Source organism: Triticum dicoccoides, chromosome 3A (assembly GCF_002162155.2).
Source record: "Triticum dicoccoides isolate Atlit2015 ecotype Zavitan chromosome 3A, WEW_v2.0, whole genome shotgun sequence".
Taxonomy (NCBI): Eukaryota; Viridiplantae; Streptophyta; class Magnoliopsida; order Poales; family Poaceae; genus Triticum; species Triticum dicoccoides.
The window spans coordinates 67,677,175-67,693,909 of NC_041384.1; the positions used below are offsets into that span (position 1 = coordinate 67,677,175).

General features: G+C 51.8%; 1 protein-coding gene across 1 annotated transcript; it reads left to right on the top strand.

The window, feature by feature from the left end:
• The first annotated feature begins 10,789 nt into the window (after positions 1-10,789).
• LOC119267201 lies at positions 10,790-14,705 on the top strand. The gene is made up of 3 exons (XM_037548557.1): positions 10,790-11,256; positions 12,776-12,979; positions 13,205-14,705. The coding sequence occupies exons 1-3, from the start codon at positions 10,921-10,923 to the stop codon at positions 14,468-14,470; spliced, it is 1,806 nt and encodes a 601-aa protein (XP_037404454.1). The 5' UTR covers positions 10,790-10,920; the 3' UTR covers positions 14,471-14,705.
• Positions 14,706-16,735: the final 2,030 nt, after the last annotated feature.

The following is a 16,735-nucleotide window of genomic DNA, read 5'->3' on the forward strand; positions in this document are numbered from 1 at the left end:
AAGCCCTTCGTAGCTACCACTAGATGTGGTATTTTTTGTGGCGAATAGGATCCGCAGGTTGACAGGAGGAGCTCCTGTCTTGTGTTTGAAGTCCAATGGATATCATTGCTAACGGGTTGTTAGTGGGTGTGGCTTCTTGTCGACACAAGAGAGTTACATTTTTCTCACCCAATGCCTTTGTTGTTCCGTTGGCGAAACCTCTAAGATAAGAGAAAGAACCAAACCAAAGATACCAAGATCCATGTACATGCCAAGAAAACCTCGAACCCGACACCATTACAGGATCTCAAATTCATTCCTTTTGTGTTCTCTAAGCTAGCTGGTGTAGCGAAATTTGATGCATGACAAGGCAGTTTTCATAATGAATGTTTTGTAAACACTTGGAGATGCTTCGCTGCACGAACTATCTTGTCAACGTGCCCCTACAAGACGATGTCTCCGCCAGCGTCAAGGTCCATGCATCGGTGCTACACATGCAGAGAAGCTCCCTCTAGGACGACAAGGCACTACGGTGTGGCAATGCGTCTAGAGGAGCCGCCGACGTGCCGCACCGCTTGGGATGTTGATAAAGAGGTGGCGGCTCTTGTCGACGGGGTAACAGTGGAGTGTTCCTTGGACGGTCACCGTCGCCGCCACTCTACTTGTTGGCACGTGTCGTGCTCCTTGCATGCGTAGTAATGGGTTGGATCCACACCTACTAGAAAAATGAGCCAACTGAAGGCTGGCGCTTTAGGGGGGCAAGGCTAGCATTTTGCAAAAATTAAAAAAGAACCGTATTCGCCAGCTATCACCCGAAAGCTGATCAAAGGGTTGAATCATATGGCACGTCGATGGAATACAACGCCCAACCACGGAGGGGTGCGTCCGCCGGTGCGATTGATCGGCGGGGACGGCGCTAGACGTCACGGCCAGGGCGGGGGGCGCGGCGTCGCCGTCGGTTGTTGGGGCATACACATACACCGGTACGTGCGTGACCGATCGGCGCCCGGCTCCGTCCATGAACGCGAGCGGGGTTCGAAAAGGACAAGGCAAACGGACTAGAATAGAATACGAGGCGCGACGATGCGTCAGCCATCTTCCTTCCCTTGTCTGTCACGGCCCAGCCCCTCCCTCGTGCATCGCGGGACAGGGTACAAGCGGCCCGTTGCCATCGGAGAGACTCGCATCATCATCATCGGCCGCACCCGTCGTCGTGGACCGGGGGCGGACCGCACGGCGAGCGCAGGTACGCATCACGCAGTGGTTATAGTATCACTCCTGCAAAAACGAACTCCAGTTTTTTGTTCCTTTCTTTTTTATTAAAATAAATATTAAAAAGGTGCTCCGGCTCCAATTATGAGATACGGTTCTCTCTCAGTCTCTCTCCCGGTGATTTGGAGTCGAGCTATGCTATACACACGACAAAAATGGACGACTCATAGACGATGTTTAAAATCCGGCCACACATGCGTGCATACATCAGGCACCAGCCGTTGAATTTCTGTGTCGTGCATGCGTCGGCCAGGAGAATCGTGCATGAAGCAATTTCGTTTGGAGTCCTGCGGGTTCATGCATTGCAAATTTTGAAGTGCAAGATGCTCATGTGCGTGCAAAATTTGGTGCAGTTCCGAATCTGAGGAGCTCGTGCCAAATATTATAAATTCAGGTTTTAAATAAACGTTTCTGGTTTTTTTTTGTTTTTTTATTCACCAAATGCAGATGAGGCTGTGCACCATTTTGAGTTATTGTCCATTTTCCCTTTTTTAGAAGCATGGTGCAGTCATAGACCTCACAACGTATGCATTTTTTTTTACTCTGATAGCAAGACTTCAAGATTGGTGGTGTTTTCATAAAAGTATCCCTATTGATAAAATCATCTCTTTGGCTTGTTTCAGCGCCTATAGTCGTCACTGAGTGATCTCCGAACATGAATATAATTTTATGACTTTCACTATTCTTTGTACTGCCATGTCAGACGTAGAATAGATCGACTTTTTTCTCTCCAAAAAATGGTAAATGAGGTAGCTTAGAAGGGTAGTTTAAACACCATGTTAGGGCATCTCCAACGCTGATCCGTAAACCTCCCACAACCGTCCGGGTCGCGGAAACCATCCAACGCCGACTTGTATCAGTCCGCGTAGGGGTCTGGACGTGATTTATCCCGCAAACCAAAGAAAAACGTGGGGAGGTTTACGGGAGTTCGGACATGCAAAACTTCGCTCTCCGCCCCCTGGCCCACTCAAAAGGAAGGCCGAGCCTGCACTTTTGTAGCATCCTAAACTGTTTCCGCGCTTAAATCCCCTACTCTCTTCTTCTACCCCCGTCGCTCTCCGCCCAATTCCCGCTCTTTTCTCGCACACATCTCCTTCCCTCCGCCGCCGATGCACGGAACCATCGGAGAACTTGTCGGAGATGGAGCCGGCGGAGGTGCCGGAGGATTCGAGGATCACGCTCGCCCGGAAGATCAGCTCGAAGACGCGGCAAAATCGTCGCGTCAAAGCGAAGGCCGCAAAAGAGGAGAAGATGAAGAAGCGTCTGGCTGGCGGTGGGCCTGGTGGTGACGATGGGCGTGGTGGGCGTGGCGGACGCCACCAAACGGGCGCGTCCACAGTACAGACGGCGCCGTGGGCAGAAGATGAGGACGCAACGGAGGCGGAGGTGGACCCGAACGCGGAGGTTGCCTACGAGGTGGCGACGACACCTCCTTGATCGGGAAGCATCTTGTTGGGATGGCCGGACTGATATTCTTTTGGACTCCGGCATGTAAAAATTTAGCATATTTGCCTTCTTTTGGTTGTGATTAGGGACGCGATCCGGTGCAAGTGTGATCCAAACGCGTTGTGTGGATCGATGTAGATTTGAATTTGACTTTATTGGCTGACAGAATGCGGCTACGGTTGAATGTCGTCCCGCATCCATATCTGCGGACTAATCCCCCATCCGCAAACGAACGGGGAAATTTGCTGGTTGTCGTAGGAGATTCCCTTAGTTCATAGTTTCAATATGAACTTCTCGTCTCTTTATATGACCGGTCCTGGGTACACGAGGCCCACCGAAACGAGGCCCACCGAAACTCTGTTCCAAGATGGCAGTGTCATCGGTTGCGTTAACTTACAAGCAACAGAATGCAGATGCGATCACGAGGCCAGCGAATAAGAAAAGAAAGAAAACGACCTTTTTTTATTTTTGCCGAAACCAGGGAGCAGAATACAGATGTTATCACGAGGCAGCAACAGAGCATCAGAACACAGAACCCGGCAGGACGACACGACGTCTTCTGATCTGACTACCAAAAAACAGCAGCGATACACGACGAGATCAACCCAGCCGACAGAAGCCACCGCCCATCATCACCGACACCCAGCAGGAGCTCCATTCCATTCCATCATTCCATGATTACAAAACCCAAAACGGCCTGCCGAAAAATCATTTCCCCGGCAGCGGGCCGCCAATCGCCCCCTTAAGAAAACGAGCGGAACGCGCGCGTGCGTCACGCCTTGCCAAACCTCTGCTCCACAACCACAAGGCATCAGCGGTCGACGAGTCCAGGACTCCAGGTCGAAACGTGCGGCCGCTCGAGCCCATCCAGATCAAGACGACGCCAGCCGAACCGTGCGCTCCTCCTTGCAGCACGTTATTACCATACCCGGTTCGCCCGCCACATGCATGAGCATGACGCGAGCGCGCGCGCCGGCGTGGCGTGGCGTCGCGGACCTGTGTTGCCGCGTGCAGGAAACCCGGCACGCCTTCTCGAGCTCCTCGTGGCCGGACACAGATCAGGTGACATGCACCTTTGCATGTTACCGTGTGCCTTGCGGCCCGAATTCAAATTTAAACATTGTAAAAAAATATAAAAAAAAATCATGCATGTTCACAACACATATTAAGATAACCCCTCAAAAATTCAGATCAAAATTCGAAACATACATCGAGAAGCAAAAAAGAGAAACTCAGATGTGAATAGTATACAGAGAACCATTCGCAACTATTCATGACAGATTTCTTTTTTTTGCTTCTCAATGTATGTTTCAAATTTTGATCTGAATTTTTAAGGGATTATCTTAATATGTGCTGTGAACATGCATGATTTTTTTCAGATTTTTTCGTAATGTTTAAATTTAAATTCAGGCTGCAAGGCACACGGTGACATCTGTGTCCCTCGTGGCCGTGGTCGTGGTCACCATGTCAACCACGGCAAGCTAGCTAGCCATCTAGAAGTAATCTCGTGCGTGGCTGGCTTAGCCGGAAGCCTTGGTTTTATCCACGGCCGGAAGAAAGAAACTGCCTGCCTCGCCGTAAAGTGATCTGCTTGCGTCTGAAGCACCAGTGCGCGTGACCGTTGAGGAATTCGGACCGTGTCGTCGTCGTTCGTCGTTGCCTTCCTTGCAAAGCAGAACTCCACGTGTGCGTATGGCTTCTAGTAAAAGCATCCTGCCTGCCCTGTTTCTTCGTGCCCACGGCCCGGATCTGGTCTCCACGCGAGTCGATTGGGCGTCCTTGTGAGATCATCGCAGGCGAAATGTCCGCAAAGTGATCTGCTGCATAAATTGCAGTTCGCAGACGTTCACGTCACACGTGACCCGTCCAATGATCTGCGCTGTGTGCACGCGCACGTGTACATGTTTTCCCTGCAAGTAAACGCTAGGCCGCTATATTGCTAGCTAGCTCGTGCTCGTTTAGACGGATATTGTAAGGCTATGGGTGTTCTAGAAATGAATGTTGTAATCAATAAATCAAAAGACTGGTCCGATTGAAGAGACTAGTTAATGCATTTATACGTCAACAGTCCCTAACCAAGAGCCCTCCAACAAACATGTCGTGCGACCATCTACCACCTTGCAAGCACCTCTGTTGAAGAACACAATTTTCTGCTGGCTTGTGTTCGCAAATTGCTCGGGGCCATTTTTGCTGCATCTTTCTGTGTACAATCATGAAGGCGATCGTCTAGGATTAGGGGGGCAGACTTTTGAAATGGTATTGATTATTTACTCAATAATGGTCTTGGAATGGTCTCTTGTGTTGATTAGAAATCACAAAGCATGCAACATAGTTGTCAAATTTCATTAAATAGTTTATTCATACAAGGATGTATTAGTAAAAGCGATAGTTGCCCGCCTCTCGATGAAGAATTGAAAAGAGCTTAACTATCTTTCACTAATTAAGGAGGAGTAGTGAGGTGTTGGTACATCAGCTGGAGAAGAATGCTTGCTTTTCGTATCACTGGTGTAGTGATTAACAAGGTCTTTGCATATCGAATAACCTTAAGAGTTGAAATAGGCGGCTGTTACAAGGTGCAAACAGAATAGCCCATAGGCCAAAGAAATCACAACCAAGCTTAAGAAAGAAACATGCATATCATCTTGATCAATCAAGTTCAACATCCACCACCACATCCTATTTCAATAAATCCTTATAATCTCGGGAAAGACACAATCGTGAGAAGAAACGAGGCCTTGCCCATTCATGTATGGACTAACCTCGACACAATGTCATTCATCTCAGCCCCAAAAAATACACCTGCCCTCTCGTCTTGGATTGAATGACGCCACATCATCAACACGCAAAGTGGTTCACCCTAAAACCTGAATGAGCACGACACAACCAGGTTGCCAGCGAGAGAATGCTAAAACTGCTCCTCATAGAGACCGAGTTCCACACGAGACCCGCCAACACATATGGTGCGGCCACAAAAAAGACATGAACTGCATGAAGGGAGCGTGATCCAAAAGGACATGTCAAAGATAAATCGACCCGGCCACCACGAAAGGATTGGACCTGCCAGGACACTGGGCTCCCACTACCCTTGGACGCACTATTCCCGGCTAAGAGGGAAATCCTTTCCCCTCTCCCAGCATCTTGATATCTTTTGGAATCCTACCTTGGAAAATGCAATAATCTCCCCAAGAAGATCAGTTCAAAATTTCCAAAAAACATAGCCACTGCGCTTCCCATGCTCAAACAGGCGATAGAAGCCTCGTACCATGCAGATATCTTGGAGGCGCCGCTGCAACTAAGACATGATGATTCATTCGAGTGAACCGTGGGGGAAGAAAAGGTGGTTCGACTACGCTGCAGCAAGTAGCGAGGTCACCCATCACACAAAGAGTAGCAACAACCGCAGTGCACTCGAGCGTTTTACACAGGTTCGGGCCACTGTGAAGCGTAAAATCCTATTCCTGCTTTCATGGATTTATGTGTGGAACTGTCCTAGTTACAAAGAGCGCGACCTTGCCGACAAGGAGTTCGGGAGGTGCTGCTAAGCTACTACAAATGGACAGGACTTCGACCCTTGTAAAGGTAGCCATGGGCCTTCTTTTATAGACGAAAGGGGCTACCACAATGGCAAAATGTTAATTACAGAGGATGAATAGTGGCTACAATGCTATCATGCCTAACCCTGTCGGTATCCATTAGGTGTCACACTGGGATGAATGCCAGCAAGGGGGCATAGCTCCACATGTACCGTCGGTCCAACTACTTTCTATTATAATGACACGCCTCCTGAATAGGTGTCAATAAAGTTGATCTTCCCGCGTCGAACCGCCACGTGCCTTGACAAGCTTCACCTAACTACATGTGTGCTTGCCACTTGTCGGCAAGCTTCTAACAAGCCGCCGAGCTGGAGCGGTGGAAGGAGCTTGCCGGCTTGGATCTTGCCGGCTATTCAGTACTTCCTTAGTACTTCTCGATGACCTGCCTGGAAGTCTTCTTCATGGTTTTATCTAAGTACTTGGAATAAGTTTGCCCTCCGCCAAGCCCTTCTTAGCAAGGAGGCAACAACCGTCTGTGCATAGTCAGGGAATACACCGACACATGGTTCAAGACTTCAAGTCCTGGACTGGACACTGATGCTCGTATTTTCCGAGATTTGTTTCAACCTTTCCGTCGGTGTTCGTTCAGTGGGAGGATGTTGGAAATATGAGCAAATTACTACGAGATTTAATCCGAATAAACAGATGATAAATCATGACCACAACAGCAGAGATTAAACTAATCATGCGAACTAGCATAGCAGATGAACATATCACATCTAGGGCATATACTAGAAGCATGAATTCCACCACGATCTCAAACAGGAAGGATGGAATCACATACGGTGCAGCGGGTGCAGCACCGCCGACGTTGACGTTGTCGCCCATGTCGTCGAGGACGAGGTTGCCGAGGTCGGGGAAGAAGTCGTCGTTCGCGAAGTTGTCGCTGCCAGCAGTCGTGCGAGTGCGCTCCCCAAAAACCTGATCGCCCCTCTCCCGTACAGGATCACGAGAGGCGGGGTTTCGGAGGCTTGCTGTCCCTTCTCGCGGTGCACGCCGGAAGGAGGGATGGAGAAGACTTGCTTGGCGGCGCAATGATATGGAACGGTGGTGAGAAACCATACGAAGCGGCGGCGGCTAGGGTAGACGTCTGCCTGACTATATAGTGCGGGCCGGGTAGGTCGTGGGAGTAAACCCCACGTCCGAGTCGTCACGATCCAAAAGAATCGGAAACGGTTCAGTAATTAACGCGTCCGTTAATTATTAATTAATGACTCATTAATTTTTCCATGCAGCAAAAATATAGACAACGTGCATAGCTCTGTCCTCAGCTCGGCTCAATCCCGCAACCCCCCGTGGCGCGTCGTGGCGAGGCGTGGCGAGGAGGAGGAGCGCGCGTGTAGGTCTCCTCTTCTTATGCTCATACAAGTGGTAGAAGAGCTCACCTTATAAAGAGGTGCAACTCTCTCTCAACTTTCGGGGTGGGACTAAACTTTAGCATCACTCACTCCACTCACATGTGTGCATGAATGGGCCAAGAGAATTTCAGAATTTTAGTTGGGCTTTGGGCTAAAGGCCTACTAGCAAAATTACAACAGAGGATACTTTTTCGTCCACTACGAAGCACCTATAATGACTTTGTCAATCAAAAAATGTTGTGCCGGCGCAGTATCTTCGACTTTTTCATAGGGCCCGGTTGTGTGTGTGTTCATAGTGATGAGTGCATGTGCATATGTGAGCATCTGCGTTTGTACAACCTTAAAAGAAAAATAAATTTCGGATGCCCTGTAGCTGTTGTAAATCTGCCGTGTTTTATTGGCTGGTGTAGGCGTGTAGCCAGAAGACGCCGGCCACTGGCCAAAACATCTTGGAACGCGACAGTACGAAATGGACGAAGGTGTCTTTTCTTTTTGCGTGGTATGGACGGAGGTGTGCCCGATCTAAAAGACACACACGTAGTACGTACGAGATACGGCGGTGAAGATCCGCACAATCAATCGCGCCGGGCACACATGATACAATAAGTACGTCTAGTACCTCCGTAATCTTGATAAGTTCCGTTCCGCGCATGACGTGCGGGTACCCAATTGACCAGCATCTTACTCTTACCGGCGGAACGTACGCCGTCCGTGCCACGGCTCCGATCCGACCACAGAGCTGACCGTGTCATGGCAATTCGCCCCGGTATGGCAGCCTGCTAACCTAACCCAACCCAACCTCAAAAAAAAAAAGTCTGGTCCGGTTAGACCGAAAAAATAATACAGTTTTGCTAAAGCACATCTAGATGTGCAATAAGTATTCTAAATAATAATACTTCTATCAGGAGTACAGCAATAATCAACCCGGGTTTCTCTCTCCTTACCGGCCGTCCGTACGCACGCACGTACGAGCGGTGGCGCGTCAGTCACGCGCGCGGCCGGCTCCGGCGGTTTCACCCGCCTGTTACACGCAGGCGAGTACGGTCGAGGCGGTCGCGGTCGCATGCGCGTACGCGGTGTCGGACCGGAGTCCGGCCACAAGGACTGACTGGCCATAGACGACGGGAGCAGAGCACCCAGCCACGGCCAGGCAGCTACGCACACGGAGCGTAGCGCGATGAATGGAGCCGGGCAACCACCGGGACCCCGACCAGCCAACCGACGCCGTATCTGCACCCCCGCCCCGCCCCGGGTTGGGTTGGGTGGCCCGTGTGGGAACGAGCGACTCCGCGTTCGTGGGGTGGTCGCGGGTACGTGCCCCGGCTACCTAGCTGTACACATGCGCCTACAGCTCACACGGTCGATCGATTGTGTGCCCACCGCCCCACCGGCCGGCCGGATCCTGGATCCGGTTACCTGTGTCTGTGTGCCTCTCTGACTGAGCGCTGGTGCTGCAGCAGGCTGTTTGTTAACCATGTTCAGCAATTGACTTTATTTCATTGTTATTCGGTGTATAATGGCCATGTGTTCTGCAGATTGACTTTCGTGCGGGCGTGTCGTCTTCTGCCGGAGAATCAGACCGGTTCGTAAAGAAAAACACAACAAAAGCGCCACGTAGCTAAAGATCATGTTTTACCGCGAACAGACATACCTCGGAGATTTACGTGTGGGATACATTCAGTGTCGTAGGCATTGTCGGTTTCTCTGTAAACTTGGTTAGGGCATCCACGGCCGGTCTGCACAAATTTGGCTCCTGAAACTCCAGGGACGCGGCCGGGGTCAGCGTTCAGACGTGTCCGTTTTGACTTTTTATTTGTCCGACCATGCAACCATGTTTATTTATTTTTCTTTACATACGTCCGGCCACGTGTATGTAGTTGGTGGAGAAACAGAGAGAGAAAGAAAAGAAACAATAAAAAGAAGATGCTCTCTATGATGGCCCAATCCTATGAGACAAGTATGAGATGTACCGGACAACCTGGCCATTTAGAGAGGCTTAGAGAGGTCTGGCTGGGTCAACTTTTTGCTTCTCTCTTCTGTGCGATCACTGATCCTGCCTTCATCCGGCCAATTTAAGGAGTCCGGCTATAGATACTCTTGCATTCATATTTCAAGAAAAAACAACACGCGCTATGTACGGCCTAAGGAGATAGCACATCTTGTCAATAATTACTGCCCGGCATTTGAATTTGGCAGTCAAAAATACTACGCCTTAGGCAGAAGTAGAAAAACAGCGCCAGTATCTCATGGAACATTACATTAAGCTCTATATAATCGCAAGCGATCACAGAGCTACGTGTAACTGCCATTCTTCCACCAAAGCACGCACAATAATTTAACATGACAACAAATCATCAGTGATCATACACTACAAGATCAGATCATGTTTTTTCTCCTAAATGATTAGGATCACGTGGAATAGCTGTAGATACCACAGCACAGCGGCAATAATCCCACGCAAACATAACCTACGCACTAACAAATTAGCCATCGGTCAACATTTGGAACCTGATAATAATAATAATAATATACAAATACTTCTTAGGTTTCTAAAGTGTACCATGTAGTAGCACCACATAATCGCCAAGCGATCAGCGGAGAAGCACTGTAACCACCACCAATCCTCCACCAAAGCACAAGCATTATGTATACAATAACAATGCAGCATGATGATGCGGCGCGCGATCGAGAATCAATCGAATCGCGCGCGCGATCCGCAATGCAGGAGCAAATCCAAGCGGACACTCCCACCAACAGCATCAATGATCGGAAAAGCCCCCAAAAGAAATCACCAATCATGCGGAGAGAGATCTAAAAAAAATCGTTTTTGTCAAGGGAAAAAACGTGCATGTGCGTGCGGTGCGGTGCGGCTTCCCGCGTCGGGCCGGGCCCGGCTCGGCCGACCCGGCTCGGTTCGGCGCGTGATGGTTGGAGTTCGGCGCCCATGGCGAGCGGTTGGTCGCAGTGCGCAGTCCGGCCCCACGGCCCGGCCCGTCCACGTCAGATCTCCCCGGCACCACCGGGCTCGCCGGCTGCCACCTCGGCCCCACGTGCGCGCTCCCACCCCCATGGCGGGATCGCCTGCGGCTGGCTAATAAAAGCCAACCCCCACCGAGGCCAACGGCTCGGAGCGGCGCCAGCCAACGACAGCGCGTACGACGCTCGCTCGCTCGCACGCGCGCGCACAGGCAAAAGACAGACGCGTCCGGGGAGAAAGCCTCCGGCCGGCCGGCCGACCGACGCTCGGGGGAGCGGAGGTGGAGGGCGGCGGCATGGTGGTGAGGCGGTTGCCGGCGCGGCGGCGGGGCGTGCGGGTCGGCCCGACCAAGCTCGAGGGCCTGCCGGCCGCGTGGTCGGCCCCCGCCGTGGCCGCCGTCAAGGTCAAGTGGCCCGGCGCCGGCGGGGCGCTCTCGCAGATGCTCACGGGCCGGCGCGGCGGCCGCGGGGTCACCGCCGTCGAGCCCGTCGGCGGCGACGGCGCCGTCCGCTGGGACGCCGCCGCCGACGCCAACCGCTTCCGCGTCGACGTCGACCCCGGCGCCAGCACGACGCGCGGCGGGGCCGGCGCCGGCCGGCCGGAGCGCGGCGTCTTCTTCTCCGTCCTCTACGTGAGTGCTCCCTGCCGCTGCCACTCCGTTTCTCCCCTAATTTCGCCTAGCTCAGTTTAACAGTCCTCTAATACAATCCCTCCATTTTCTTTCCAAAGTCGCAGTTTTTCCTGCACATTTTTCATACCAACACACGATTTCCGCCGATTCTACAAACAACACACCGTTGAAAATTTCTACCTTTGCGACAGATTTACCACTACGATAATTACTATAACTCTGTTATCAACAGCAGACAAACAAACAAACGAACATGGATTGTTTAGGGTGTCTAATTAACTTTACTCTATGCTCTGTCATAAACAAGCACACTTTACCAATGCGTCCAAATCTTGCAATCTTAAAAACTACACACGCGTTTGGAAAAAAAAACTACACACGCATTATTTTTCCTCAATGATAGCGTTGATGATGTATTACCATTACGTCGAGGCAAGCCTAACGCGCGGACAGCATTTCTTGTAACCCGCAAGCCTGAGACGACGACCGTAGTTTACAACGCCTCAGGTCAATGCAAACCTTTTTGCCAAGTAGCGGTCAGGAAATTCAGCATTTGGGGGAGAGAAGTCAATGGCTGCCTTACACACATGGCTCCAAAATCCATGACATAACCTAGCACTAGTGCTGGCTGGGCCAAACAAGAAGCGTTCTCCTCACTTCCTTTTCACTTCCCTGTCGGGGGAGCGATTTCGTCAAAAAAGGGGTGATAATAATGCCACCACGAGGTCTGAAACTGTGAACGGCAGCAGCACCGGGTGGGGCGGGGCCACGTAGGTCGGGCGCTCCTATTGGCCGGGCAATTAAGTTTGACTTTTGGTTAGGTTTTTGTTTTTAGGTGGCATAGCATGATCTATGACATGAGGTGTTGGGTCATGGCATTTATGCTCGAGTGTTATGGCTTAACAGTACTTACTACCGAAGATCGCTTTCGTGTACGTTAAAGATGCATTTGGTTGATAGTTGGATGGATGGCGCGTTGTGTTGTGTATCTTTCGGCGTTGATGTGCGCGTGCCTGGATCGTTGGTTGGTTGGTCTCAATGTGGTGTCACCTTTTTGCTCCGTTCCGGTTAATCGGTTGTTGGCTAAACTTGTGCATCACAAAAAAGGTTATAAGTTATAACAGTAATTAGTTAATCTCCCTAACTGTGTATTACAAGAACACCTTCTTAAAGTAAAAAATGTTGGGAGTTTCAGCTCCAATGGATCATCCCAAAGTTGGAAACTTCGTTTTAAAGCAAAAACGCAAAGGAACAACCTTTGAGGAGTGCAAGCTACTTAGTATTACATGGACAGGGAATTGTTGTTCCTTGAGGGGTGATCAACCTTTTGCCAGCCATTTGAGGATAATCAATCAATGGATCGGTCATGAAACTTACGGCGGAATCAATGGCGCCGAATCAAGGCATCTCTGCTTTCTTTAGGGGTCGTATTCATTCTCGTGTGTACGTATCATGCGTGGGCTTTCGGTCATCGGAGCTGGCAAATCTGTAACGAGAATAGCTTGCTGTTGTGGTGCAGGGATTCCAGGAACAAGGGAGGGGCAAGGACCTGGTGAGGCTGGACGAGATCGGGACAGCCATGATCAGCCTGGAGGAGTGCTGCTGGGAGATGCAGCTGCTGCAGCAGCAGCAGCAGCAGAAAGTTGGGGCTCCTCTGCAGCAGCTGGTGGTTGTCCCCATCAGGGTCCGGAAGGACGGGTGGGCAAGCGATGCCATGCTCTATGTAAGCCACCAAAATATACATCCTTTGATTACATCGCACATCCTCTCCAATTCTCGGCCAATTATTTACGTACGAGTTTGGATTAGTTTAGGTTTCAGTACATGTCATGCTGGTTGCGATCTAGGGTAGGACTCCGAATCCTGCTGTGCTCCTGTGTGTTCTGGCTTATATATGCATCAATGGAGGCCTGGTTTCTGAAAGTTGTGTGCTTTTGACGAACGGCAGGTGAACGTGGAGCTGGTGGACCTGAGCGCGCCGGCGGAGGTGGAGAGGAGCGTGTCCTTCAGGGAGAAGCCGAGGGCGAACCCCACGCCGGCCCCGACGATGAGGGAGATCCACAGGGGCTCGACGTACCACGAGGTCCTTGACCTGAAGCAGCTGCTCGACCTCGCCGAGAAGCAGGGCAGGGTGGCGGTGTACCGGAACAAGCGCAACTCGGACACCAGCAGCGCCAGCAGTGGCGGCGGCATGAGCAGCAGCAGCAGCACCGTCAGCCTGAGCAGCGCCAGCACCAGCACCAGCGGCGGCGCCAGCCCGGAGCCCGGGTCGACCTCCAAGCGCCGGTTCCTGCCGTGGCGGCGGCGCAGCCGGGAGTCGCTGTCCCAGGAGATGCCCGTCGTCAAATGCTGCGTGGGAGGGGACGACGAGGATGCCTGGGAGGCGCGCGAGTTCACGAGCCGGGACTCGGAGACGAGGCTCCGGACGCCGGTCTTCTTCGCGTCCATCGACCAGCGCGACGACAGCGCCGGCGGCGAGAGCGCGTGCACGGCGCTGGTGGCCGTGCTGGCGGCGGCGCTCCACGCCAACCACCCGCTGATGCCGACCCGGGCGGAGCTGGACGCGCTCATCCGCGACGGCTCGTCCGAGTGGAGGCGGCTCTGCGACGACGAGGCGCACATGGCGCAGTTCCCCAACCGGCACTTCGACCTGGAGACGGTGCTGGCGGCGCGAACGCGGCCCATCGCCGTGGAGCACGACAGGGCCTTCGTCGGCTTCTTCCAGCCGGAGAGCTTCGCGTCGCTGTCGGGCGCCATGTCGTTCGACGACATCTGGCGCGAGATCAGCGCCGGCGCCGCCGCCCGCGAGCGCGCCCCGGGCGAGGCCGACGTGTACATCGTCAGCTGGAACGACCACTTCTTCGTGCTCAAGGCCGAGAGCGACTGCTACCACGTCGTGGACACGCTCGGCGAGCGGCTCTTCGAGGGCTGCGACAAGGCCTACATGCTCAGGTTCGACGCCACGTCGGAGATGCGCGCCGTGCCGTCGCCGGACTCGTCGCCGTCGTCGGGGCCCGAGGAGGAGGTGGTGGTCGCCACCGGGAAGGAGTGCTGCGGCGAGTTCATCAAGAGGTTCCTGGCCGCCATCCCGCTGAGGGAGGAGCTGCACATCGAGCAGAGCGGGTGCGCCGACGCCGGCGCGCCCCACCGGCGGCTGCAGATTGAGTTCCACTTCACCGTGCTGCAGCAGCAGCAGCAAGACGGAGGGAGATGACAGGCGGGTGTGCTTGCTGCCTAACTGCGCTGCCGCACTAACATGATCAATGTACATTCATATATACAGCACAGATGAATAGAAAAATGAATGACAGCATTATTGTTACCAGTTGCAAGATTTTTGGATAGTAGTGGTAAAGTGTAATAGGCACAGGGAATACAGAATATGTTTCTATATACAGTGAAATAGGCAAACAAAGATTGTAAAATATACGTGGAGTTTCTTGAGTTTTTGGACAATAATGCTAAACATACAAAGAGTTACACGTAATTACACGCTGACTAGGATTCTTTCTTTCTAACTAACCACTCCCCCTGATTTTCATGGAGGTGGGCCCCTCCTCCTTAACCTCCAATCACAACCCACTTGTTTGTAAAACCCATGTAAACTTATGTATGTGTAACATTACTCGTTTTGGATATGCACAAATATGAAATGAACATATATATACAGAGTGTTTCGGTATCGAAATTGCTCCACCTACGGACAGTAGTTACGGAAACACTCCTACGGACAGTCGTGGATGCATCTAATTCATCTCTCTTCCCCTGAATTTTAGGGATGGGACTATACCTGGCCATCTGTCGGGCCAGGCCGGGCCTATCAAAGTCCGATGCAAAAAACCCAGGCTCGAGCCCGGCCCGGCCCGACCGTCGGGCCTAAAAATCGGGCCCGAGCCCGGCCCATGACACTAAAAGCCTGCCGGGCCTCTTCGTTAATGCGCAAATATGACAGGCCCGGTCTCGGCCCGGTCCAGCCGTCAGGCTTGAAATCTAGGCCCGAGCCTGGCCCGTGAACAAGGTCGGGCCGGGCGAACCGGGCCAGGCTGCCCACGGTCAGGTCTAGGTGGGACCCTCCTCTCCCCAATCTAACGACCCCAGGAGAGTCCGTATGCTTTAATCCGTAGGAGTTTGCGTGTAAGTGTAGCATCTCTCATTTGAGTATTTTTAGGAGGCTGCTAAGGAATCATCCGGCTAATGCCAGGGAAGGAAGTTAAGCCACCTTGCTGGCCGTTTGATCTAGCCCGACCATACCGTCTGATTTAGGCTGTGTTTGGTAGCAAGGTATTGCAAAAATCAAAGTATTAAAAACTACTCCCTCTGTACCGAAATAGTTGTCGCTGGAGTAGCTGAAGTTCAGCTACTCCAGCGACAACTATTTCGGTACAGAGGGAGTACAATATTTTAGTCCGTCTGATTTAACCATGAAGTGGCCCGTGCAGTGATGGAGCTAGCTTGAAATGACTGGGGGCCAATGGAAAATATGAACTCTTGGACGGGTAAAAGTCTATATTTTCTTTGATACATGCAGGTACAAAAAAAATCTTCAAAAAAAGACAAGGCTGGGGCAATTCCTCCCCCCCCCCCCGCGCGCGCCTCCTCCTTAACCTCCAATCACAACCCACCTGTTTGTAAAACCCATGTAAACTTATGTATGTGTAACATTACTCGTTTTGGATAGGCACAAGTATGAAGTGAACATATATATACGGAGTGTTTCGGTACCAAAATTGCTCCACCTACGGACAGTAGTTACAGAAACACTCCTACGGACAGTCGTGGATGCATCTAATTCATCTCTCTTCCCCTGAATTTTAGGGATGGGACTATACCTGGTCATCTGTCGGGCCAGGCCGGGCCTATCAAAGCCCGATGCAAAAAACCCAGGCCCGAGCCCGTTCCGGCCCGACCGTCAGGCCTAAAAATCGGGCCCGAGCCCGTTCCGGCCCATGACACTAAAAGCCCGCCGGGCCTCTTCGTTAATGCGCAAATATGACGGGCCCGGTCTCGGCCCGATCCGGCCGTCAGGCTTGAAATCTAGGCCTGAGCCTGGCCCGTGAACAAGGTCGGGCTGGGCCAACCGGGCCAGGCTGCCCACGGCCAGGTCTAGGTGGGACCCTCCTCTCCCCAATCTAACGACCCCAGCAGAGTCCGTATGCTTTAATCCGTAGGAGTTTGCGTGTAAGTGTAGCATCTCTCATTTTGAGTATTTTTAGGAGGCTGCTAAGGAATCATCCGGCTAATGCCAGGGAAGGAAGTTAAGCCACCTTGCTGGCCGTTTGATCTAGCCCGACCATACCGTCTGATTCAGGCTGTGTTTGGTAGCAAGGTATTGCAAAAATCAAAGTATTAAAAACTACAATATTTTAGTCCGTCTGATTTAACCATGAAGTGGCCCTTGCAGTGATGGAGCTAGCTTAGAATGACTGGGGGCCAATGGAAAATATGAACTCTTGGACAAGTAAAAGTCTATATTTTCTTT